The 26974-nt window shown below is 33.1% G+C and overlaps 2 protein-coding genes and 1 long non-coding RNA gene across 9 annotated transcripts; 1 reads left to right on the forward strand and 2 right to left on the reverse strand.

The window, feature by feature from the left end:
- The first annotated feature begins 1609 nt into the window (after positions 1-1609).
- On the forward strand, positions 1610-21585 carry GR1 (glutathione-disulfide reductase). Of its 7 annotated transcripts, none has more exons than XM_022041260.2 (18): positions 1610-1769; positions 2311-2473; positions 3093-3157; positions 5001-5070; positions 5747-5818; positions 8331-8534; positions 9959-10032; positions 10122-10205; positions 10851-10938; positions 11064-11145; positions 11759-11832; positions 13670-13777; positions 13923-13987; positions 17309-17422; positions 18107-18206; positions 18735-18788; positions 19817-19911; positions 21245-21585. In XM_022041260.2, the coding sequence occupies exons 2-17, from the start codon at positions 2336-2338 to the stop codon at positions 19907-19909; spliced, it is 1485 nt and encodes a 494-aa protein (XP_021896952.1). In that variant the 5' UTR covers positions 1610-1769; positions 2311-2335; the 3' UTR covers positions 19910-19911; positions 21245-21585. The 7 variants fall into 7 exon arrangements, with proteins under 7 accessions (XP_021896952.1, XP_088071504.1, XP_021896954.1 ...); XM_088215378.1 differs by lacking the exon at positions 21245-21585 and adding an exon at positions 20245-20561; XM_022041262.2 differs by lacking the exon at positions 21245-21585 and adding an exon at positions 20320-20561.
- Positions 20966-26541, reverse strand: PTAC5 (plastid transcriptionally active 5). Its single transcript, XM_022041263.2, has 6 exons — positions 25831-26541; positions 24674-24769; positions 24419-24553; positions 22695-22938; positions 21219-21256; positions 20966-21126 (listed from the first exon to the last, which is right to left on the reverse strand). Exons 1-6 carry the CDS (start codon positions 26425-26427, stop codon positions 21031-21033), a joined length of 1206 nt encoding a protein of 401 aa, XP_021896955.2. The 5' UTR covers positions 26428-26541; the 3' UTR covers positions 20966-21030.
- LOC148266645 (uncharacterized) lies at positions 23354-24412 on the reverse strand. Its single transcript, XR_015817685.1, has 2 exons — positions 24131-24412; positions 23354-24021 (listed from the first exon to the last, which is right to left on the reverse strand). It is a non-coding gene; the product is annotated as an uncharacterized LOC148266645 (long non-coding RNA).
- Positions 26542-26974: the final 433 nt, after the last annotated feature.

The following is a 26974-nucleotide window of genomic DNA, read 5'->3' on the forward strand; positions in this document are numbered from 1 at the left end:
TGAAATTTAATTTTTGTGTAAACAATTCTGAGAAGAAAACTATAAACTTTAGTAGATTATCGGATTAGCTTTTGATATTTAATTTTATATTTTTTCCTAATAAGTTCGCGAAAAAGAAATGCATCTCCCTCAAAACAAATGCCATATATATGTGCGTGTACACTCGCACATTCTCGTAAGTTTTAGAATGGATGTTCACTATAAAATTATGGTAAATTTGCGTTTCATTATATATATAAATATGTACATATGTACATATGTATATATATAAAAGAGCTGGACTTTGGTATTACCATATTTTAATTAATATTTCAATGAGTTTTTTAAATAACATCATTTGTTTATGTAGATAAACATATATTCAAATTTATAGACATTAATATGTATATATAAAATTGATATTTAATTATAAAATGTTTAATAATAATCAAAATAAATTCTTGCAATTAAGAATTTATCAATTTATGTAATTCTTGCTTATATAGAGAACATATATTCAAAATTATGCTCGTTAAAGTACATTTGATTTGGTAATATTCAATAATAAAATGTCTAATAGTGATTATAATAAATTATTAACATTTTAATTTATGTAATTTATGCGTGTATGCTTGAATTTATTTTTAATTAATCTAATTTTTTTTTTATATATAAAATATTCAAATTTATTGTCATTAATATATACATTGATAGTATTTGATTGTACAATGTTGATAATAGCTGAAATAATTATTGTAATTTTTTAAAAATTTACATGATTCTTATTTATATAAGAGAATACTTATATGAATTAAGATTACTAATACATCATATTAAGCAATTATTAATATTAAATTTATTTAATAATTAAATATTATATAATAATATAATAATATTTAATTATTAAATAAATTTAATATTAATAATTGCTTACTAGTTTAACATCTATATATATAAAGTAGTAATATCTGCATCAAAAGATTATTTATCAAAAGTCATTTGAATTTATCTATTTGATCTAATATAAATTTTTTTAATAATCACTTAAATGTCTTTATATGCACATTGTAGATTCTATTAAGTGTATATACATTGTGTATGTTTTCATGTTTGACATTATATATTTTATTTGTTTATTTTAGTTACTTAATAATTATTATTTTTACATAAATTTTAAATTATTTATTAAAAAATGTGTTTTTTAAAATAATTTCAATAGAAATCTTAAAATAATTGAATAATTTTTCTTCAATATTAAGAAAAGTTAATATTTAGAAAATTTTAAACTATCTATAATAATATATGAACTATTTTTATTTATAGATAAATAGTGAGGTGAATATATATGAAAAGAGATTTGCAAGTTTCATAATTAAAATTACACCTGTATAAATATAAAATGGATTAACTCATGATGTCAAAAAAATTACATAAAAATAACTTTTTTAATAATAAAGTATTGGTCTCACTAATAATTTAGAGAAAAATTAGCGTGACCAATCAATTTTAATGACGATTATTTTTATTAAATTATTAATTAAGACAAACCCTACATTAATCTATACTATTTGACAACCCCGTTCCATAGCATGATTGTATACATTTATTATTATTTATTTAGTTATACTATTCAAAGAAATCTAGCTGCTGCCATAGTCGCTGCCTATTTATTACACACCCAATTCTCTCTCTTCCGTTCTCCTGGATCGTGGCTCGGCAGCAATCATATTCTCCATTCTCTTGAGAACCCTAGGCTAGTGTCTTGTTGCTGGTCTCTAGCTTTCTCACAGGTACGATCTCTGAGTTGATTCATATTTGATGCTAGAAAGTCAATAAGGAATTGCTAGCAGGAAAAGGCTAAGTAATCATTGTTGAAGCATCGTAGTTGTTCTCTTTACTCGAACTAAGTCCCGGTACATGGATAATTAAGTTCACTCTGAGAAAATCAATTTTGAACACGAGTGTATATGTGTTCCATGAGTGATTTCGTCCTTCAAGAAAAATTCTGTTGAATTTTTTGCTAATCGAGTTTATGATGATTCTTCTCGGTTTCTTTTGCGAGTTTGAATGCTTCTCTTTAAATGTGTCCTATTTAATTGTTTGGCTGCCTTTGAATCTGCGGGAAACTTGAAGGACGTAATCGTTTAAAAATTCGAAAACTCATTTGCAGCTTAGGAAATGAAATCCATAAGAGGTGATATGCTTGATTTGTGTTTTCTCTCCTCACCATTTCTTCCATTTCCATAAGCAAATGTAGTCTGGTTGAAGAGCTAAATAGTGTTGCTCTTTTATATATCTATTTTTTGGTTTGTTAACTTGTGAATTATGCAGGCGTAGTTCTGTTGGTTCTCTAGGCATGGCGAGAAAAATGCTTATTGATGGGGAGCTGAACAAACCAAGCGAAGAGGCTCACTACGATTTTGATTTGTTTGTAATTGGAGCTGGAAGTGGTGGTGTTCGTGCAGCTAGGTTTTCAGCAAATTTTGGAGCTAAAGTGAGCCCCATTTGATCTTAACATGAGATAATTATAAATTTTATTCAGCATTTTTTGGTTCAACACTCAGCTAAGCTAATGTTTTCTTAGAGAAGTTTTCTTTTTGCTGATTTTAGATGATATTGCAGTTGGTGATTTGGTATGACATTCCTATAATTCAATATGAGAACGGAAATGCAACATGTAGTTGTCACACGATTTATTTTGACAATTTTTTATGTGGTCTTTCCTAAAATAAAATAAGTAAAACAAATTTCATCTCACATGCTTGTTTCAAGTTCTGCTGAGTCTTCTTGTATTCAATTGAAAGGCATAGCTATGTTCTTTGACCTTCACGTGTCAAGCCTCTTTTCTGCTTAACTTGTTGATTTGGTTTATTTCACCAGACAGTTCAGTTTCCATCTCCAACTGTTTCAAGTAGGCAGTTGTATCTCTTTTAGCTGGGGTTGAGTACTAGTATTGGCATGTTGATCATTTTTTTATTTCTTTGTCTGTTAGTGTTTCCAGTTGTACATATCTAGTAATTTTAGGTTCTAAAATGCCTTTCTTCTTTTGTAGCTAAATTGTTTTGTGGTTAATTGTCTGCTTCTTATTATTATTTTAAATATCACCTTTCTAGGTTGGTATTTGTGAACTACCTTTTCATCCAATCAGTTCAGAAGTAATTGGAGGAGTTGGTGGAACGTAAGTTTTTTAATCCATTGAATTGATAATTCTTTTACATGTTATTTATGGTACTCTTAGTACCTTGCTTTCTTTTATTACTTCAGTTCTTAAGATGAGTATCATAATTTTCGAGTTACATCTGCCTTTTTCATATATGGTCAACATCCTTAAAAATTTTATTGCTATGGCATGTGTTAAATTGATTATTAGTAAATAACCCCACAAGATTGAATTATTTATTTATTTTTGAGAGACCCACAAGATTGAATATAATGTGCTTGATGCTACAGAACCCCCAAAATACTATTTTGGGTCCTTACGTTTGTCTTCTCCCCATTCTCCTGTTGAAACTCGGTATGAACATTTTAACTGATTGTAGTTATTTTAGCAAGGCAATGACTTGTCACTCACTTAACAGAAGGTTTTTCAGTTTAGTTTGGTTACAGTAGTCTGTTTCCCTTTCCATATAGAAGATATAAAGGTATGAATATCACAAGATGCTACTACAAATTTTTTTTTTTTTGGGAATAAAAAGTCAGGATGCTACTACAAATTATTGCACTTAATTGCAGTTTCCTATCAACAAAAACTGTGGAAAATTTCTCTTTGTTTCATTGTACAATGAATGCATGGAAAGATGAAGTTAGGCTATGTTTGTAACAAATCCAGAAATTTTCTGGAATCCATGTAAAAATCTACGCTTAAGATGGTGAAGATACTCCATACAATAAAGAAAATTTATGTATATAGAGCTTTACATGGAATTAGAAGAATGTATTCTAGATGGAATTTGGGATGCACTGTTCTAATTCCATATGGAATTCTGTGTGAGGTATTTTATTATCTTCTCATACAATTTACATAATCTCCTAGTTGAATTAAGTAATGAATTTGTAATAAATTCCATAGAATTTCTAGATTTGTTCCAAATATAGCCTTAATTAAATTTTTTATTATACTTTCACTATCTAATTAGTGATTGAGTTTGATTTAAGCAAAAGTTAGTTGAGAGTCCTGAGCTATATCCATAAATGGGTGTACTGGCAATTTTGGATGCATGTTATCATGTGATACTTTCAAAATTATTATAATATGTATAAGTTCGAAATCCTCAGTGAAGAGGTTGGCATAAGAGTTTATAGGCAAATTCCTAATTCCCGTGTTTCTAGATTTCCAAGTTGTTTTGTTGACCGTATATTTTTTTTTTTGTGAATTTGAAGGTTGGTGAGAAATGAAAAGTCTGTTCTTTTTCAGTTATTTAATACAAAGATATTTTTTGGGACAGTATACAGAAATTATTTTTGACAAGAAGTTGGTTCTCCTTTGTTGAAACAAGCAGAAAATGAGTTCTTATGAGAATTGAGCTAGAAGAAAGTTAATTATTAAGAAAAATATAGATTTTTGCAGAAACTATTTGCATGTAATGAAAGGAGCAGTCCCTTCAGTAGATGATAAAAAATATTTCTGCAATACGTCCTACATGATTATGTTGGTAACCGAATTTGGGTCAGTGTTATAACGTAGTTAGGGACCTTTATGGATAGCATGTGCTAAAAATCAAAATTTTAGTTCGTTGATATAAGTACCTATTAGATTCTTGTGATGTGAATACATACTAGATTCTTGTGTTGCTCTTACAACAATATTGCTCAAATTTGATAATCTATGGATGTTCGACCATGTTCCTTAATCCTTACTTTCAGTTACTTGTCTAGTGTTTTCTTGTATTTCCAAACTAAAAAATTTGGTGAGTTTTGGATTGAGTTGTTGGTAATTGATGTTTTTAATATTAAAATTCTAACTCTTAATACGTGAAACCAAAATTCTCTTTTATTGAACTCTTTATATTTGAAATTTCCAGGTGTGTAATTCGTGGTTGTGTTCCAAAGAAGATTTTGGTGTATGGAGCATCTTTTCGAGGTGAAATTGAGGTGAGAACTATGATCTCTAGCTCAATTATTTGATGTAGCTCGCTGATCTTGATGGATCGATTTTTTTTCTTTTCTTTTAGATAAAATTTTGGTCATATTTCCGTTTTCTATAAGAATCCAACAAAGAGAAAGTGTGAGGAGATTATGTTGAATGAGTTTTCTATGAAAACATTCTTAGAGAGGCTTAATCTCACGAATTAGGATCACTGTTTAGAGAGCTTAATATCAACTCAATCTGATTTTTTGATCGTCGCTAACTTTCTTGGCTTAGGTGTTCTTTATTTTTAATATTTTGGTAGTAAATTTTTATTACCAACAGGCAGTGGAACTTTCTGTTTTTTTTTTTTTTTAATCTAAAGCGGTGGAACTTTCTGTTCTCAGAAATAAATGTTAAATATCATTTTAAAACATTCAGCCTTATCAAGCATACATGTCAAGTGGTAAAAACGACTTTGCCATGATAACAAAAACTTCATTTGATTTTTGAATACATCTTAGTTTTGACTTGTAGATTCTGTGTGAAACTATGATGGTATTTCTTAACGTTCAGTTGGTCACAAAATTTTTGCCTCCTTTATATGATAGTAAAGTTTACATGGTTTTTAGGATACTAGTTGAAATAATGATTCATTTATCATAAAGCTTAAGCCCCTGCTACATTATTGTTTGTTTGTAGGATGCCAGGAATTATGGGTGGGAAGTGAATGAGAATGTTGACTTCAACTGGAAAAAGCTTTTGCAAAAGAAGGTAAAAGTTTCTATATTCTTGATCTTCATGTTTATTGTATATTAGCTCCAGTGCAACAACTTTTTCGAAAACCATAGCTGGGTGGATGAAATCAAGAAAAAAGCAGTTGCAAGAAATGATATAAAGGTGACTGTCATTTTAGCAATCATTCTGATGATTGAAATTGAAGTGGTGTTTGTTGCTTTGGCATTGGAGGAAATGAATCGGGGATGAGCCTTACTGTGCTATGTATTTCCAAACCATTCAGTGTATGGAAAATGTCCCTGCGGGTTGAGGGATTGAAAAGGATGCTTTGAGAAGTACAAAAGAAAATTTATTACTCAAGAGGCACCAAGGGAGGTGCCACTATATTACAAAGTGTGGACATACCTTAGGTACAATATTCCAAAGGGCTGGAGCAAGATCACAGATGCATTCAGCCACCAGTCCAAAGAGAAGCAAATAAAATTTTAAACCAGATTAATTGGGTACCTTTCTAACACCAAAAGGCTTTTGAGGTTATAGCAGAGGCATAGCCATTACGAAAATGAAGACTGGTTAGGGAGGCTGCTTTGTGTCACAGAAGATGGGAAAGAGTTGTCTTTCCGGAGACTCTCTTGCTAGCATGGCCTGTTTAGATTTTTGGGAACTTCTTCAAGGATATGGAACAGTTTACTGTGAGAAAAGTTTTCATCTATTGGATATTAGAGGGTGTAGTAGGTAGTATAACATCTATTGCTTTTAGGTCAAATATTTAATGTGAGCATTTGGCTTCTTTCTTCTTCATCTATTTTCAGAGTATGAGTGCAACTCTTCTAGTTGCTTTTCAATAAGACAGAAAAAATTTCTGGTTTGTTTTCTTGAATAACATCAATTTAGTTTTTGTTGAAATTTACACATTCATACTGCAAATATTATCTTTGCGATCCTCTTATGAACATAAGTGGTAGAACTGTGCTTGTTCTGTTTGCTGCTGCTTAAGCTCTGTCTCAATATGAGACTGGATTGGTCTAATAAAATTAGGAGTCGCCACTAACTTGGGTTGGGGTTAGACACATCAATTAAACTGTTTTTTTTTTTAAAGAAAAGTGTAAAGTGTATTGATGTAGGCGCTAAGGGGGCGCCACCCAAGTACACATCAATTAAACTGTATGTACTCAAGTAATATAATTTTAGGAAATTAAGGTAGATATAACGGTGCCAGCTACCAATATTCACAAAACTTGAAATGATTAGTTTAAACAACTCATTTAGGTATGATGTTAAGTAGATTTCATTAGCCTAAATGGATTTGGGTTATTTTTGGAAAGAAAAAATGAAAAATAAATTAATAAAATGCGCCAAGGGGGTGCAAGCTATATTGAACGTATTTACATCCTAGTAATACTATCTATGACGTGTTCCAAATCTTCAATCCTATACATGTCGTGTCCCAAAAAAATAGAACCAAAATAGTGGGACTAACTATCCTTAATCTTTACAATATCTCTTTCCACCCCATCAAACGCCCTCCTATTCCTTTCTTTACAAATTACCCAAAATATAGTCAAGGGAATAATTCTTAAATACTTTTTTCTTCTTGATAAATGGATTTGGGTTATTAGTGGTGAAACATGCTTGGAACTATAAAAAATTAGGTCTAAACCAGTCGAACCCATTTCGATTACTTTAGGCTTTTTTAACCAGTTAAACATGATAAATGGATTTGGGTTATTAGTGGTGAAACATGCTTGGAACTATAAAAAATTAGGTCTAAACCAGTCGAACCCATTTCGATTACTTTAGGCTTTTTTAACCAGTTAAACATGTTAAATGGATTACTTTTTATGCAATCTATTGACATATTTTTGACCTATTTATTATATATATTATATATACATAATTATATATACTTGTGTATGTACAACATAAATAATATAAACAATACATATAATATTATAATATAGAGAAATTTAGTATACATATTAAATGTGGAAATTCGAATTTTGGATGGGTTAACTCATTTGGCATATTTAGGATAAATAATTCCACCGATTTATAGCAGGTCGTATATATATTGAGATGACAAGCTATCTACTAAGCTACTTGAGTAGAGCCAAAGGAAATAGACAGTTATTTAATGTACTGAAGTGGCCTGTTTAAACATTACTCATTCATGTTGTCACCCCTGCCGGGAACCCGGGTGTGAATTAATACAAGTAGCACTTGTTCATAAGTGATCCTGTCTTAACTATCATATTGAACAAGAATAAATGTCCCCTAGCTATTATTTTCAAATAATTATTTATGCAGGTTTTTTTTTAACTCCTATAAGTTATGGGTTTTTCCTTAAAGCAAGTTTTTAAATATGAAGCTCCTTTGAGATTTTTTTTTATTAATAGATGTGTCACTTTATTGTTCTAGAATAAATAATTTTACTTAGGGAAATTTTTTTTTCTTCACTTTGATCTTTTGGAACTTCACTCTTGCTTGTTATTTTTATCTTTCATAGTTGTCGTGGCTTTGGTTGATTACCTTCTATTTTTTATTGCAGACAGATGAAATAGTAAGACTAAATGGAATTTACAAGCGTTTATTGTCAAATGCTGGAGTTAAATTGTATGAAGGTGAGGGAAAGATAGTTGGTCCTACTGAAGTTGAGGTAACACAATTAGATGGCACTAAGTTGTGCTATTCGGCAAAGCACATATTGATTGCTACTGGCAGTAGGGCTCAGCGGCCTCCTATTCCTGGGCATGTAAGTTTTTTGCTTTTTCCTTCTAGTATGACTGGATGTTGATTGGGAATTCAAAAAACTACTCATCCTTGGTTATAAAGTAAGCACATTAATGGTAACTAATTGGTCTAAAACATTGTATTGGATTTTTCTATTAGTAAGAAAAGAATTATTATTAGCGAGAGAGATTTGGAAAAAAATACACGAAAGAAGGATAAAAGGTTCTCCTAAGAAAGGAGGTAAAGAAATAACATATTATTAATGTAAAACTGTTGTTCAATCTCTTTTAGAAAAAGATAAAGAGATGTTCCTACAGATTCCATGTACCTAGCCTAAGGAGATGCCAAAAACACCATCCTTCAGACTCACAAAAATTAAAAGAGGTAGAGAAGATCCTTAAAAACACAATGTGCCTCAGTTGTCTCGAACTCTTAATTGTGCTGAACTGCTTAAGGCTCGGCATATTTGGAATAATAATTGAATTAGGAAACTTTATCTGTGTGTTTTCAGAAGATTTAAGTTTGATTTAACACCTATATAAAGATTACTAGTCAAGAGGTCAGAGTTGGTTGGAATTGATATTCTTTAGTAATATTGACTTTTTTTTTGAAATAAATATTCTTTATTAATATTAACAAAGTCTATTCTGTAGCTCTATCTCTGTTCTGCTCCCTTTCCATCTGTTTCACTTCTGCCTGTTGTTTGCCCTTTCTCTATCTCTATTAACAAATCTCTGTCTCTATTAACAAATCTTTGTTCTTACTTGTTTCTTCGCCTTAATCCCTCTTTTTCTCTAAATTCCTTCCTGTTCTTTTATTTCCTCGGGCCTAAATTCAGCACTTTATTAGTTGGTTTAGGACTCTCTGTCTGGTTTAAATGTCAGCCCCTTGATGATGGGATTGATATTTGTTGATCTTTTTTATCTCTTCTATTTTAGAGAACTTTAAATTGTTGTACATGGATTGCAACCAACTTTGGTGCCTTTGAAGAGAAAAATTTCTCCACCACTTGGTTTCATGCCCAACTTGTCCTACGTCATTTAGGTTATCCATTGAACTTGAGTTCTGATTTTTTCCTATTCTACTGGCAGTTGTATAAAGCATCTAGTATTATCTTTTTATTTTCTGCACTACTTTTCCCATGCACGTTTGTTCTTTGTTTCCAACTTCTGATAGTAATAAGATACCAGACTACTTACCATGTATGTTTGTTCTAAATACCTAAGATTTTTTGGAGGATCTTATTAATCTTTAGAATGGATCTTATCCATCAAACTTGATGGGGAGACATGGCCATTTACCTAAGCACTGATAGTCACGAGAAACCTAACTTAAATCAGGTTGATTTGTTGTTGTATCCAAATTATTGGATTAAATATTTATTTCTGATTTGAGGTGCTGACTCATGGTTCACTTTGTTTGTATACACAATTTTGGATTTTCTAGGAGTTGGCTATAACCTCTGATGAGGCATTGAGCTTGGATGAGTTGCCTAAGCGTGCCGTAGTGCTTGGAGGAGGGTACATTGCTTTTCCCATAATACCTCTTTTTCATTGTGGCTGATCTTGGCAGGCCAATATTTATATGATTACGTTCTTTTGTCCTTTAGGTACATTGCTGTTGAGTTTGCTTCAATATGGCGTGGTTTTGGATCTAATGTGGATATATTTTTCAGGAAGGAACTGCCATTAAGGTTTGAGCTATTGTGTTCATGTTCAACTTGTTGATTGTTTTACTTTATCTTTGAGTTGGAGATTCCTGTTTATGATCAGGTCTATGAACAGCCATATAATGCATGTTCTTATGCGTTAACCCTGATTTTAAATGGTCATAACACTGTAAGTTTATTATCTCAAAAAAAAAAATAAAAACACTGTAAGTTTCTAAGACTGCTATTACTAGTCTAGGACCTATATTTTCTCGGCTATAATTTTTTAAATCCTTGTTAGGATAAGGTCCCTGCACATTGATGAACTGAACAGTACTTTGTGATGGTTTTTTGTTAATTTTTAAAGGCAAGGTAGTATATATAACTCACACATGAGTAAATGCTCAGAAGTAATTGCATACTTTGCCAAAAGCAAAATTAAGTTGAGGCCTCTGCAAACTCCCCCCCCCCCAACCCAAAAGCCAAATGTCTCAGAGTGAAAGACTATGTTTATAGTAAACTATTCAAAAAGGTGAGTTTTCTTATTAAGTTAATTGATTTCTGAGTTGGTTCCATATTCAATCTTTTCCTTTCCTGGCAGGAACTAAATGATCTATTTGTCATGCCCATTTTCTGCTTTGGTACATTGGAGAATTTTTTATACTTTTGTGTATAAATTTTCTGCTGCAGAGGTTTTGATGATGAAATGAGAGCTATGGTTGCAAGAAATTTGGAAGGAAGAGGAATTAATGTGCACCCCAGGACAAGTTTGAAAGAAGTATACCTGTTTGGATCTTCTTGTGATTCCTTTCTGTAGAACTGTTATTTCTTTATGTTTTTGCTAGTTTTCCTGATCTATTTTTACCTGTTACTAATGATGGCTGTATCTGCTAAAAAATCCAGTTAATTAAAACAGAGGATGGCATAAAAGTAATTACAGATCATGGTGAAGAGCTGATGGCTGATGTTGTACTCTTTGCTACTGGTAACTTCAATTACTGTTCGAACTACTAGTACTTCCAGCCAAAGTTCCATATATTCTACCATCAAGTACAACAGTTTTTCTGCTTCTTACTGAATGATTCCTTATCTTTCTTCATAGTTTCAGATGCTTTTCATCTTGTGCATCTTATATTATTTTACTTAGTTTACCTTCTTAAAGTTGTAAAATTTCTAATCTCTTGTATAGTTGCTTGCTACTTTTTGGTGATCAACATATTAGAAATCAATGTGCTCTTCAGTCCATTTATTCTTCTTCTAATTGTTTTCGTTTTTAGAATGTGAAGGGTGAACTTTTTTACCATTTAGATTTCCAATATAATCTGTTTGCCTTCAAATGACAGATGTAACTTTTCATTTCGAGCTTTGTACGTAATGTTTTTATAAGTTGTTAATATATCTGCTGACTTTTTATGACCTATAAAAGTTATTATCTGACATAAATCTTGATATGTAAGAGGCCACCAAATTGTTGACATGTTTGTTTGTTAGCATTATGTGTTGTGTACGTTTCTGGATGTTTAGAAAGCTAAAGAGTTATTATACTGTTGTTTATAAGAGTGCCTACATTCCTCTCTTGCCTATTTTGTTTGTTACAGGTAGGGCCCCTAATACAAAGCGATTGAATTTAGATGCTGCTGGCGTGGAAGTTGATCAAATAGGAGCTGTTAAGGTCATGGGATTTCTCTTCTTATTCTGGATTCTTTTTAACTTAGCATTCTGTAATTTGTTGTCAGCAGAAATCATCTGATTGTGTGTTTACTATGATAATGTCAGTCTCCTCTACTGTTGTTATTAGTTGTCTATTTTTTGCAGTACTGCCAACATGAGTCTTTTTGTATTTGATCTGTTTAGAAGTGATCTTTGGCCAATATAATATTCTTCTTTTTTGCTTTTTTGGGAGGACAACTAGTCCTTCCTTGTGGTAGTCCTTCCTTGTGGTATCCCTCTCTCTCTTTCTAACAGCACTTTTTTTTCTACCAAAATAGGAGTAGTTGATCCTTTTGGAAGTAATACTTGGCCTTTGTTTATTTTAAAAAAAAATACTTGGCCTTTGTTAGGCAATTGATACTGAAAGGCTCGTATTGAATGTGAATGGCAATATGTAGTTTTATCTTTATAATGTCATTATAGGAGAATAGAATACTATTTTTTTTAGATAAAAGAGTGGGAGTAGTGTTGATTGTAGACACCAAGGAGTTGACGCCCATATACAAAAAATTTATAACTCAATGAATATATCTACAATGTAACCAAAATCATCAATACAAAGGTTATGTTCAAGAATAATAGACCAAAAAACGTGAAACCATTTGTCTTTGATGTTGCCAAAACTATCCTTTTTGCCCTCAAAAGCTCTATTGTTTTTTTTCTTTCCAGATGATCCAAAAAATGATGAGAGGAATTAGTCGACATTTTTTGTTTCCTTTGCGCTGAAATTCCCGAGCCTTCAATTCATCTTTTATAGAGCTGGCAATAATCCATTTAATACCAAGTAGCCCGTGGACGATGGTCAATAATTTTTGAGTGAAAGGGCAGTGAAGTAGAAGGTGGTTACATGATTCAGCATTTTCTTTGCAAAGAAAGCACCTGTTGGATAATGTTATACCCCTTTTCATAAGATTGTCTATGGTTAGAATCCATTGTTTTGCAGCCTTCCTGGTAAAGAAGGTGATACAAGGGAGGGCATTGGATTTCCAAATCATTTTTTCCAGAAAATCAGAATTACTTGCTCTGTTATGGCCTGCCAGATGGTGGTAGAATGTTTTGACCAACAATTTGCCATTGTTGCCAAGAGACCAATGAAGTTGATCCTCTTTATTGGTGGGTTGAAATTCGGCTAGGAGTGAAAGCAAGTTTTCATATTGTTCGATCTGCCAATCTTGTAGATTCCTATTAACCACATGTTCCAACCGCTGCCGTTGATTTCTATGTCAGCTGGGGATGCAATGCTGTGAATATGGACTGAGATTTTTCTACCGGAATTTTCTCTGTGATTTCTGAAATATTATGCTTTGGTCACAATGGGTATCCTGAACTGTCCATGTGAGTGGGAAGGCAATTAGATGCTTATTTAATGGTACTTACTGTTCAATGGAGTCAACATCTGTCACGTGGCAGATAGAAGCTCAGCTATTTAATGCAATAACAGTTGGTGTGGTTCCTGATCCCCAGATTTGGTTAAGGTCACCTTTGTTTAGCGGCGAGAAAAATATAGTAATAAATAATGCATCACTACATAATTTCAATCTGGGTGTTCTACATAGGGGTATGTTAGGGTCCTTGTTTCTTTTGGAATTCTCAAGTCTTCTATTACTTTAGGAATGTAATGTCAGAATATTAGACCTGCTATGTAATTTATAGTTTTGCATGATTGACTTAATTGTGACATTCTAATGTTCTCTTGAATGGTGTAAGCCCATCAGTAAATCTGAAAAGAAACACGTTTATGATAAATGACAAAAAGTTACTGAAATGTTGCCGAAACTTCTACCTTGCTTTTTTCTCAGGTAGATGATTATTCACGCACCAATATACCAAGTATATGGGCTATTGGAGATGTTACAAATCGAATGAACCTTACTCCTGTTGCCTTAATGGAAGGGACCTACTTTGCTGTATGTTCATCTGGATTCTTTTTATTAAAGTTTTTTTTCTCATTACCTTTTTTCTCCCAAACTTCTGCTTTGGTTTTGCTTAAGCAAGTCCGGTTCAAGTGATTTCATTTGGGCTGATGAATGAATTTCTTTTGTATTGCTGCAGAAAACTGTTTTTGGGGGGCAACCTAGCAAACCAAACTACAGCAATGTACCCCATGCTGTGTTTAGGTAACCATCTCTAGCTTGGGAATGCAGGGCCTCTTGTCATGTTCTTTCTTGATCTTTGTTTATCACAGTAAATAAATGCTGCTGGAGTAGCATCTGCAGACAGCTGAATTAAATGTCTACAACAGTTCTTTGGGGTCTGAAATTGTTAATTCATAATCTTTTTAAATGGCATGAATCTCCTTTATAGAGTTTGATTATTTGAGTTTGAAACCTATTTCCACTCTGTTGTAGAAATAGTTATGATATTATTTCATTTCGATTATTAATCTTGTGAAGGATTTGTAAGAACTTTTCATACTAAGACCAGATTTAGTATTAACAATCCTCAAGTCAACAAGCTCATAACTGTGGCTCAAGTATAATTTTATAGGAAAGGTGATGCAGAAGAGGAAGATATTAAAGTGGATATATTTCATTACTATGATATGTTTTGTAATTGTAATGTTTATATGTTATAGCTTATTTAGGAATTAATATCTATAGGATAAATTGTACGAATTTATCATTTCTTATTTAGTTATTTTCTATAACAGATTAGTCTAATTAATTAGCTTATTTTTCTTTTCATAGAGTTCCTAGATAGATTTGAGAGTTCTTATTATTAGTATAGTTGGAGTATTAGATTAGTATTCACACGATTATTATACAAATATTAAGTTATTTATTTGATTATTGAAATTCAAGATCTCCAATTTTGGTTCTTAATAAATTTTCTAAGTATTGTGGTTAGGTTCTCTTTGTCCCACATCAATTAGGAGTAGAGCCTCCCATATTTTTCATCCAAACTCCATAATCTACAACCAAGAAAAAGAAAAAGAAAACATAGCAACCTTGGAACCCTTAACACTGACAATAGGTAAAATAAACATAGACAAAGATCATTAGCTACAAGCATTTGCCAGCCTTTGCCTGGAGGTGCAAGTGACTACCATGAACATCAACACTAGAGAATATTGATTGACCTGCCTACCATCAATATCTAAATTCGCTAAAAACTACCACACATGCCACAAACAACGTTGCCTACTGTTGCCTTGCAGAAACTCAAGCTTCCTGACGACTTAGACAACCATTGCGACTAGATTGAGGACCTCCATCAACGGTCTTTTTTATAGATGGAAACATGACACCCAAAGAACATAACACAGAAGCAATGACATAATGTGCTAGAAGCCATAAAAGTAAAATCTTCTTTGCCGCTTCTATAGCTGAGCCGCCTCTTGGCAAAGTTGTTTTTGAAGCCACTTTCAAGCCAACTTTTATCCAAAATTCAGCAATTTGTAGGTAATGTTAAATTGTTCTTTCTAGTTGAGGTTTCTTCAAGGATAAATAGGACAAAAAGAAACTTTCGATGGATTTGAAACATGATTAGTGTTTCTTTAGTTACATTCTATCAAGCATATGTTCAATTACAAAGGATGTTCAACAAGATGATTTAGACAATTTTTTACCAATTTGGATATGTGGAGAAAATTAAAATCAGACGAAATTTTGCAAGGTTGCAAGCTTTTGTAACTTATAAACTTAGTGAAGATGCTATTGGACTCAAGATTCTCCTTAAAAATAGTAGTTATATGATGGATGTTATCAAATGAAAATTCAATATTATTTTCCGAGATCTAAAATAGTGGAAGCAAGTATTCTACCCACTAAAGAAAGGAAAGTCAAAGGAACAACATGACACTTCTTGTTTTTCTAAAGCTCATACACACATACAACTTTTTATTTTATAAAAAAAAAACTGAGAGGATTTAAAAGCAGTTGTTTAGGAATTTAGTAATAAGATTGACATATTTGAGGATGTCTTACTGTCATGTCATTGTATTTTTCTCTTCTTATCTTAATAGATCTTATTCATTTATTAAGAAAAAAAAAAATCGACATGTTTGGGGCCCTGGTGGTTGCTATGTTAAGTAGAATTTTAACTAGAGCAACTGAAAGAGGCTTGATACAGAGGTTAGAGATAGGGAAGGATGTAATAGAAGTTTCTCATCTTCAGCTTGCTGACGACTGTAACAATACAATAATAGCTTCATGAAACTGCACTCACTGTGTTTGAACATTTCTTAAGATTAAAGCTTGCTAAGAGCGGATGCATTGGGGTTAATGTGGAGGAGGAGAATATGGACCATATAGCAGAATTGAAAGGATGCACTAAATTAGTATGAACTATCGCATAGCTAGGAGTTCCGTTGAGGGTGTTATCTGAGGAGTAAGATTTTTTGGGAGGGGGTAGAGAATACAGTGGCTAAATGCTTGTGAGTTCGAAAGGGGGGTTCTTCTCTTTAGGGGTAGGATCACTTTAATCTAGTCTTGCCTCTCAAGAATGTGATTGTACTTCCTATCTTTGTTTAGGATACTCGCTGGGCCATGGAGAGACTCAAGGGCTGCATGAGTAGATTTCTCTGGGCAGGGGTTGGGGAAAAAAAATCGGAATCATCTAGTGAGTTGGGAGCTGTGATTTCACCCGAGTTAAATAATCTGTAGTTTTTGGAAGATAATAACTGTACATTTTTATTATATGACAATAACTGCAGTTCAATGAGCTGGTAAGTGGACCATAAGATATTTGTTCATTATTTACATGATTTTTCACATTCACAACCTTTTCTTTTTCTTTTGAAAAGAAAAAGGGAATTGACAACTTGATAATTGTGTCTTTATAGTATATTTTCTACTTTTTACGTGTGAAAAAATTGGCAATTAAAATATTTAGACTTCATTAGAATAAAAATTATAATATTATGAAATTTTTGTTATAGTAAAACAGAAAATATATTAAAAGGGCACCAAGTGGATGCAACCCATTTATAAAAATTATTAGGAGAGGAAATATAAAGAATATTAACAGTATCATCACCATCTGCCACACTGCCTACCATAGCATACAAGTAAGCAGTTGTTTTAAATACTAATTTCTTTTACTTGCCTGCTATGGATGCACTAGTTGAGAAAATTCAGGACTCCTAGTCCCTTTCCTCTTGGTTAATCTGTGTATCATAGTAGTAGACACTAATAATCAAATTAAAAAAATCAAATTCAGGACTCCTAGTCCTTTTCCTCTTGGTCTGGATGTAATTATGTGTTTCCTTATCTGTTGTTTCTGTAGTTAGGATAAAAAAATTAAAAAAAACGAAATTACTTAATTAGGTTTCTTAGCTATCAAGCTTTCACGTTCAGTGGTCAGTATAGAGCTTTCACATTGGCATGGTTGGTATCAACTTGGAGATGCAATTCCAGATAATGATTTTCTATGCCTACAATGGTGTTTGAGTTATGCACTAATTCAGCAAAAAAAATTTGTTATCCATTACTTCGCAGCATACCTCCCCTTTCTGTTGTGGGGCTCAGTGAAGAGCAAGCAATTGAGCAAGCCAAGGGTGACATATTGGTCTTCACCTCGACTTTCAATCCTATGAAGAACACAGTATCCGGGTATTATAAAATTTATTATTTGAAGTAAATCTATACTTTCTCAACTGTAACTGACATTTTGAAGAATGTTGATGCGTGATAAGAAAAGTTCTGATTTTTTTCTTAGCTTGTTTCCTAAAAGATTCCTTTCACTTCTAGCTCTTGTGCCCTGTTTTTTTGGGTAGATCAAGATATGACATGCAGTGGATTAGCTTAATTGGTTTTGCTGAATTTTTTTGGAAAAAGGAGGGTTTTGTGAGGTTTATTGAACTTCTAGACAGAAGATAAGAGTTACCAGTTTTTCTCAGTAAGTGCAAATACAACTTGCTTTCATGTATGGGTACGTGCTAACATTTTCTACATGTCAAACTAAAGTAATTTCACTTGCTTGCATGTGTAGGTGTGTGCTAACATCTTCTAGATGTCAAATTAAAGTAATATCTTTATTAAAAAGTTAAGATAGAACAGTCAAGTTAAACATTTTAATGAAACTGTGACTAGAAAAATGACAGGTGTGGTACTTGATCATAGTGATCACTTCTCGATATTACCAGAAGATGTAATTGATATTAGAATTGAAAAATTTTAAGTTTTTTTAGTTCTTCTCCCAATTAAGGTAAACCCTTTTTATCTGTAACTGATTGCATTGATGTTTTTGTGGTGTAATCTACTTTAAGATTTATTTTGCTTATTGTTTGCTTCTAGACGGCAAGAAAAGACTTTGATGAAGCTAATTGTTGATGCTGGGACGGATAAAGTTCTTGGAGCATCCATGTGTGGGCCCGATGCAGCTGAGATCATGCAGGTAAATTTGTATTTGGATTTTTCTGGATGAAGCTTCTTCTTTGAATTGTTATTTGACTGTGAATGACCTTGTGATCTGCTTGGTTAAATTTCTTAGATGGGGTTCCTCTTGGTAGTTCTGTGTATGGATAAAATTTTTGGGATTGATGACTTGAGTTGCTGGAGAATTTAAAACTTTTATCATAGAACCAAATGAATGAAAAATCTGAATTCCAGAATGTAAGATGATGCTAATTAATAATTAAGCTTTCAACTGGAATATATAATGGCAAATTATTTCCTTAAATTGTGAAGAAAGATGCATTTTGTGTTCTCATCTCTCCATTGTGGCACAGTATAAGTAATTCCTTGAAATTTGTAGGAAATTTCCAGTATTCTCTATTGCCATAATACTTGCCAATTCTTGGCACGTAACTTGTCTTGTCTTATTATTTTTCTTGGGAGGGACAGTGGTTGTTAACTGTGTGTTGTTGGTGTATTCGTTTCTCGGTATTCAGTTTTCATTATTGATTTGAAATGTCTTTCCTAGGGTATTGCCATTGCACTGAAATGTGGGGCAACCAAGGAACAATTTGACAGCACGGTAAATTTCAACAACTCTTTGGAGTCAAGTTACATTAACAAAATGACCCTCAGTGATTTGTTAGTAAGAGAAACTAATTTAGCATGCTATGGTTTTGTTGCCTATTTTATCTTATTTTGTCTTCTGAACTCATACTCAACGATGGTTAAGATAAGAAGCGACAAGGGGAAAAAGTCTATTTGCTTAGTAATTAGCATCTTTTATTGTGTAAGCACAATGAATCACACAATTGGCGGAACTTAGATCTTACTTGCAAAAACCAGCATGGAGAGGTAAATGATGTGTAAAACGTGTCTATTTTGGCTGTTAACAAGGGACATTCATTTGAATTTAGTACCATAAAAGCATAATTAAATTCAAGCATACAACATAGTAGATAAAATGTGGAAAACAAAATGTGGCAAAGTTATCGAGTTTTTTTTTTTGTGTCTAGTAGCTAGAGACAGAAAAGGGGTTTTATTAAGAAGGGAAGAGAATAAAAATAGAAGATTAATGGCAAACAAAAAGAAACGAAAATAAAAAAGGGAAAAAGGGGCCAAATTAATATAAGATGGCTTCCCATTTCCTTTGCATAATAGACAAAGGCAAACTCCATAAAAAGCCATATGCCTCCATAGAGAGCGAGACAAGTAAATCTATTCCAACTAGTTCGTGTAGTAGTAATACACAAGGATAATCTATCCGAAACGTGTATGATAAACATGTAATAAGCACTCATGGTTGCTCTATGATTGCTACAATCATATTTAACTTTTGTGTATATATTACATGGCGCTAAATACATATATTGATAAACATTTGGTCTGCTGTCAAAATATTAACCAGAACATAGAGCCTGGAAAATGTTTAGGATATATCTTATTATGACTCAATGGTCATATTTGTCTAACTCATTTTAGTCATCATTTTTTCACTTTCTTTTCTGTTTCCCTCCCCCCACTCTGCTCCTTTTTTTTTATCTGGTTTCTAATTCTACATATCGTCCCAGTTTACCATCCTTGAAATAACCAGAAGAACATAACCTGCAGGTTGGAATACACCCTTCTGCTGCTGAAGAATTTGTGACAATGAGAACTGAGACGAGGCGTGTTGCTGCTGGTAAACCAAAGACAAACCTGTGACGGTAATGACATTTTTATAGTCATAGGCATGTCACATCATTACCATACATAGGACATCATAGATGATTAATGCAAAGTGTGTTGTTTTGATCGTAGTCCAAAATAAAAGCTTCTTAGCCATCTCAGAATGTCACTAGTTTTAGATTGGTAGTGCGAGAGGCGGGGGAAGAAAATAATTTGTTGCTGATGAGTACTATACTTCATCTGCATTTCTAGGGTTCTTGATTTATTGCAAACAAGTTGTCCTTTAGTGTTTAGCAGCATTTTAATGTCTGTAATCCTGCATATGCATCAAATCATACATTTATACCCATTTTTGCTTATAAGTTTCGTAGGTGGAGCTAGCTGCTGGTTTTTTTTTTTTTTTCTTTTTGTGTTTAAAAAAAGAGATATTGAACCTGGCTCCATAGTCAGATGGACTTCATGGTGGGTAAATCGGGGAAAAAGAAGAGAAAGAAGAGAAATCAAACTTCATGCAGAAATAGCCAAAATAGTGTCTGACAAGTAAATGACATAATCTCCAAATTTCGTTCTTTATGTTTGAATCATTATTGTTTAAAAAGGCCAAGGATGTAACTTGAACTGTTAGAAAAAACTTGCATGTGATATGGATTAAGGCTCCCAATTTAATTTTAATTTTTGCATTTTATAAGTATTTTTGTAACTAAATGAATAAAATTTCTCAGGGAATGTTAAAGTTAAAATTTAGTTTTAACATGTTGAAACACAAATTATAAATTATGGTTTTTAGAAAATAATTCTAAGATTTAAACTTGAAATTTAAAAAATTATTTTAACTAAATACACAACTTTTGCATTTTAAAATGACTCAAATTTTTATTAATTATTTTTATCGAACAACAAATAACTCGTACTAAAAAATAATCCTCCTATTACCCACTAATAATTTCATATAACTTGGTGGCACGTGTCTTATGAATATGAGTTTGAAAGAGAGAATTAGGTGGTTCCTTCTCTCTTGGATAAGGATCTGGACCTACAATAACAGTTTGTAGACCCAACCTTTTATGATTCTCTATAGCACTGCACAGTATAGATTCACAATTTGGTGTTGTTACTGCATAAAATATGATGTTACATGATGCATACAGAACATTTGACTAGACAAGCGTTTTCCCTTCACATACATCGCAAACAGTGTAACCCAGGCCTTCACAATAGGGACATTTTGCTCCTTCATCTACCCACTCCAGAAACTGCATTAACACATCTTGCTCACATGATCTGTGTTTTCTACAGCAGTAATAAAAAAGTTAAACATATCAATTAATGTGAACAATTCTCTTACCTGCGGTTCAATGTTTGGCTCGCCAGTCCCATCACATTCTGCAGGAAAAAGAAGAGCATTTTCAGAATGGTTTGGATGGACCATATATCATCATAAACCTTCAAACTACACCTCTTTCCTATTGAGCGTACACTCATGATGTTCAATGTAGCATGAAGCTAAATTTTAATGACACTCCAAACTTCTAAACGTATTACCTGCTTGGTCCTTTTCTATGCTTAAGAATTGTAAAACTTGTATGGCGTTCGGTGTATAGATGGGAATAAATAAAGAAAAATCATGCGCTTTTGTGATGGATTTAACATAATAATATTATGTGATATGAATTCAGATAAAATAATATAATACATAATATTTGAAACACTCAGTATAATTTAATATTTTATTTCGTATTTTGAAGCTACTTAAATTTAATTTATAAAATTTAATCATTATTAATTAACTTGTAAATTACTTAGTAGTGATTAAGCAATAGTTTTTTTATAGATATAAAAATTCTTAGAATAAAAATAAAAAATAAGCATAATAACAAAAATTATTTACTGTCAAATATTGTTGTTAGTTTCAATCTCTCAGGAGCTGGTTTTAAAAAATTGTCCTTGTGCCATTTAATTGAAAAATAAATTCTCAATTACTTGAATTTGATGAAGGGAAGTGTTTGAGAAAATAGTATTTATGTTTCTGAAAACCTTGTTCAACATTTTGAAACACTTCGTACTATCCTGTATTTTTGTCACAACCATAGAGTTACATTATATTATCCTGTCCAGTTTCATCATTTTTACAACGTTAAGGTGGTGTCGGAAACTAGGTAGAATAATGCGTGAGAAAACAAGACATACCACTGTCTATTTGTATAGGAGCAGCCAAAAGAAATTTTATTAATAAATGAGTAATTATTAATAAACAATGCGAAACAGTGAATGACTATTAAAAGGCCAAAATATCAAAATCTTTCTTGAATTATACAAAAATGTCCAAAATTTTCTGTTAAATACTTTTTATTCAAGGTTTTTTATGGACTAGGCAAAATGGGACAAAATTTCTCATTTTTATTAATTTTTCTTTAACGAGGTCTGCACTCACTGACAGCAAATGACGTGACTTATCCACATCACGTCCGTTTCAAATTTGCTAACATGATGTATTGAAAATTATGACATAGGTTAGCCTACAACTTTTTAATTGACAGTTTTCACCAACATTTCTGAAAGTCTATAACATCGGTTCTCTTCTCTTCCAAAACATCCCATTCAACTGGTAGAGCGGGTGATATTTCATGTATTAAAAATTACCTCCTCCAATCTTTACGGAAGCTTATGGTGGGGGGGGGTTAAGCAGTTTTTAAGGCGCATAAGCAACAGCCTGAATGCGCTTTATGGAATCATTCAAGCTCTACCAGATTTTCGAGTTCAAGATTGTCAAATCCTAGTAATGTCCATTATGTGCAGTAAGAAGGAAATGGATCATATGTACCTGTACACATCAACCGGCCCTCCCCTCGACAGGTGAGACACTTTGTTGTGGTGCCTGTGGACTTGCTTCCAACTTGTTTATTTTTGCCCTTAAGTCTAGAGGGTTCTTCCCATCGATTCTCTCCAAGAAGAAAAACACGTTGTTCAGACACCTCGATTTCTGTAGCACCATCTTCCTTCACAACTGTCTGCTGTATCTCTGAGATTTGAGTTACAGAAGCAACTGCGCTTCCATTTGCGTTCTCCTTGAAAACAAAATACAACACTCTTTTAGTAGTTTATTTGCAATAATCAAAATTGTACTTCCTCCGGTTTGCCATGCATGCACACAGGAGGTGTGCATACGGTTTTGAACAACAAAATCATTTGAAACCTAATTATAAGGATGCTAATATAAATGCAGTAACTATAAGTGTAAATTTTAAAATAATTATTATGTCAATTTAAGTTATTCTATAAATTTTAACTTGTATTTTTGAATATATAAAATATAATTTATTTTTCTTCTTTTTCAAAAGAATCTCATAAAAATATTATATTAGCCCAATTTTAAATTAAGGTACCTTACCTTCAGTGCATATATATTAAATATGAAAAAGAAAAACACCAATGAAACGTCTAAAATGTCCATTTGCGACATGTCCAATCTCTAATTCTCTCTCCCCCGTTTCCTCTCTCCTATCTACTAATCACTAATCTCTCAAGTCAGACGCAAAGCTCTGCCAATTTGCAAGATTGTCGTTTCAATCGGAGAAGGTTGCTTTTGTGTCTTTTCCATCCTGTCATGGCCAGGAAATGGTTACAAACTTCGTCCATCTTTCAACTGTAAGACAACAGAATATATTGCAACAAAGATTATAGTCCTATGAGATGAGATTCGGCTCGACTTTCGTTTGATAAGTGAAGGGGATGCCCTTGTTGATGTTTTGATGAGTTTGAGAGGGAATAGGAATGAAAGACTCAAACACAGGGAGCCAAGCTCCAAGATTGAGCGGTGAAGATGCTGCTACTAATTGATGGTGCTAATCTGCTCAAGAGACTTACCAAATCCACCAGTTCTCACTTAAAGAGAGTAAAGGCAGGAATGATTTAAGCTCGTACGAGCAATTGATGCTAAAACGGTGCTTTCTGTTCAGGGCATCAAAGACTTCAAACTACAGAGAAAAAAGAATAGTGTGGTGTGTAGTTCCTTTCTGTCCAAAGGATTTGAAAGAACTTCTGATTCTAGTAATCCTCAAAATCAAAGCCATACATCTTTCGCTTAACCGAGGGCTCGTTGGTTTTGCTTTCTCTGGAAGAGATCGAGATTTTAATTAGCTCCTTTCAAACTGAAAAGAGAGTGAGTAAGCAAGGCTGTTAAGGCCAGATACGAGAAAGAAAGGAGAAAGATTTTTCTTCCGGGAATTAACTAGAGAATCATGATCCCAGCTTCCCTACCTTCTTATCCAATCCTTTTGATGCTCTTGTCAAAGAACCTATTTTGGTGCTTTTATAAAGCTATAGAGCAAGGAAGCTCCTGCCTTCTCTCTTTTGCTGCAGCTTTACAAATTGTTGGAATGTGGACGATCGGAGGATTACTTCGCTAACGAATAGATTTAAGTGTTGCATTTCATATCCTACTAATCCTACCTACAGCCTGTTCTAAGGCTTCGGCCTTTTTCTTCTGTCAAGTATGCTCAGGGTTAACATGCATTTTATATTTTAAAAAAAACGATATGAATATACCTCTTGCTTTATTGGAGATGAACTCTCCTGATTAGCATTAATATTTGAGACACCTCTATCAATCAGTTGTTCCACAAACAATGTTTCAAGGAGTTCTGCCGTCATCATCCCGTCTTGAGGGACACCAATGGCTGCCTGTCAATTGAGATCATAGAATTGTGAATTCTATTCAGACCAACAATCAATCTGCATCGTCAATTCAATCATGTCTAGGAATATTCATCTAAAAGAAACTCAATAATATCTAAAGCTTACTTGCCAAGTCTTTACAGCACGCTCAGTCCCGCTAGAGAAGCTGGAGAATTCCATATCCTCCTCACCTGAGTAAAATCCCAATTTAAGCAGTGCTTCCTGTCACAAATAACAGAATAGATCAAAGTATAAGATGCTGACATAAAATTTACAGCACAAAAGCAAGCAAAAAGAACAGGAAAAATAACCACAGGGACGCTATAAGGTAGTTAAAATTTCATTACTACAGCAGACCAACTAAATGCAGGTACAGATTTCTGTAGCCCCCCATTACCATGCATACTACCACTATCAAAAAAGAAAAAGATATTCTGAACCTTTTTGGAGGATTGTTTACTGTCATCTACATCCATACAAAAACTTCTTAACGTAGTGTTCTCGGATTTAAGCTTTGTCTAGAGAGGGGAAGAAAGGGTAGGCAATGGAATGGCATAGAATAGAATGAGCACCATTAGAATAGGATATAGAAATGTTTTACATTCTTTTGGGTCAAATGGTAACTAAAATTAGGGTAAAACATAATTTAAAAAAAAAAAAAACTAACTGGGATACCCTGTAGATTAGCTTTTCCACCTAACTGCCTGCATTATTACACAAACCTAGTACATTGTCAAGTGTCAACAGTCCAAGCAAGAGAAAAGTTAAGAGTTTCTTCTAAACACTTGCCCAACCTCGGAAGTATATCATAAACGGAATCAGTAAAATAATTTGACAGGAGATATATATTCTTTCTAATAAATTTTATTATAGCTACAGCAGCTGCCATACTTTACATATAGGGCCGACTAAAATGTAAATCTCACTCCTCTCTAAGAGATGAAATAAAGTGGTACTAACAAAGAACACGTAACTTCAAAGAAATACTTAATTGTTATAAACCGAGTAGCACAATTTTACTCCTACGAACTGTAAATGCATAGGTCATCTCGTGTTTGTTCATTAAATTCTGTACTGCTATATAAGTTTTTAGCAATTTCTGAACAATAAATACTTTAGCTTGATTTGCATGCTAAGGCATATTAAAAAACGGAACTCCAAACAGAAAAAATGGATCAGAAGTAATACGTAAAACACAGACAAAAGAAAGAGAAAACTTAGAAATATGGACACATAGCACAAAAAACACTAAACTCGCCTTAAATGCATTATTGCAAGCAGACCTGCATCTCTCGCACCTCCTCTCCTTCGCTGCCCGTTCTCAAGATTCGTTTTTCCTTCTTTACGCTCTTCTTCTCTTCCTCCACTTTCCCCTCTCTCTCCAATATCCGAATCTCCTCCACGACCACGCGCTTCTCTTCTTGTTCCACGTCCATTTCGTCTCTCTTCCTTCCTTCCAACACCATTGGATTCGCACTCAATCCGCTCTCCGCAATCCGATTCTTATCCTTCAAAACCTGCAACAGAGTCCCAATATTCGCAATCATCTCAGATACCGAAGCTCCTGGAGTGGGATTCTGACTGTCTAGGGCTTGAATTTGGAGCCTTAGATCAGCTATTTGGCGGAGGAGAGACTCGCGCTCGCGGATCCACCGCTGTTCCTCGCGGAGCCATCGTTGCTCTTCTCGGAGCCATCTCTGTTCCTCGCGGAGCCAGCGGATTTCTTCGCGTTCTAAATCGGAGGGATTTGAGGAGGAGAAGCAGCGGAGAGAGCTGGAAAGAGAGTGAGAGAGCGGAGAGGAATTGAAGAGAAAGGAGTGTGACTTGTGATGGTGATGGCGGAAAGCAAAGGGGAAAGAGAGAGGGAGAGAGGATGACATGAGAGAGCCAGAGATTATAGAGGAGGAGAAGAAGAAGTAGAAGAAGAGAGGAGCGGGAGGATATTTATGAGGCAGTTCCGTCCAGAGTGTGAACCACACGTTTAGCACCTAGGCGGCGGGAAGATAAACGAACGAAGGATAAATTCCGGGTTTAAAAATATCATTTATAGAAGAAAAATAAATAAAAGAAAAAAAAAACAAAAAGGAAAGGCAGTGAAGATTTTTTGAAGTGTGGATTTCTAATTAAAATTTTAAAAACAAAATATATTTTAGAATTTATTTAAAAAAACTATATTTATTTTAAGTGTTTATTCATAAAATTAATAGTTATTTACATGTATAAAAAATAAGTACGATAAAAATAAAAATTTTTGAAGAAAAGCTAGAGGTGTATGTGAAAGCAAATAGGAAATAAATGAAAAGAAATATAATTCATTCTGCTTAAAAGTATTTATAAGACTTAATGAACTCTATAGCAGTTAAATTTTACCAAATAAATAAAATGAAAAGAATATGTATAAACTATTTTTCTTAAGGAAAATATCTC

Source organism: Carica papaya, chromosome 3, assembly GCF_054855325.1.
Source record: "Carica papaya isolate Zhongbai chromosome 3, ASM5485532v1, whole genome shotgun sequence".
NCBI lineage: Eukaryota > Viridiplantae > Streptophyta > Magnoliopsida > Brassicales > Caricaceae > Carica > Carica papaya.

Bases quoted from the DNA above. Each gene is read 5' to 3' on its own strand.
- GR1 (XM_022041260.2), top strand. From the start codon at position 2,336: ATGGCGAGAAAAATGCTTATTGATGGGGAGCTGAACAAACCAAGCGAA. The intron at 5,071-5,746 runs GTGAGAACTATG...GTTTGTTTGTAG, and splicing joins CTTTTCGAGGTGAAATTGAG to GATGCCAGGAATTATGGGTG. The intron at 11,833-13,669 runs GTCATGGGATTT...CTTTTTTCTCAG, and splicing joins ATCAAATAGGAGCTGTTAAG to GTAGATGATTATTCACGCAC.
- PTAC5 (XM_022041263.2), bottom strand. From the start codon at position 26,427: ATGTCATCCTCTCTCCCTCTCTCTTTCCCCTTTGCTTTCCGCCATCAC. The intron at 24,554-24,673 runs GTAAGCTTTAGA...CTCAATTGACAG, and splicing joins GTGCTGTAAAGACTTGGCAA to GCAGCCATTGGTGTCCCTCA. The intron at 21,257-22,694 runs GTACATATGATC...TTTTTCCTGCAG, and splicing joins GGGCCGGTTGATGTGTACAG to AATGTGATGGGACTGGCGAG.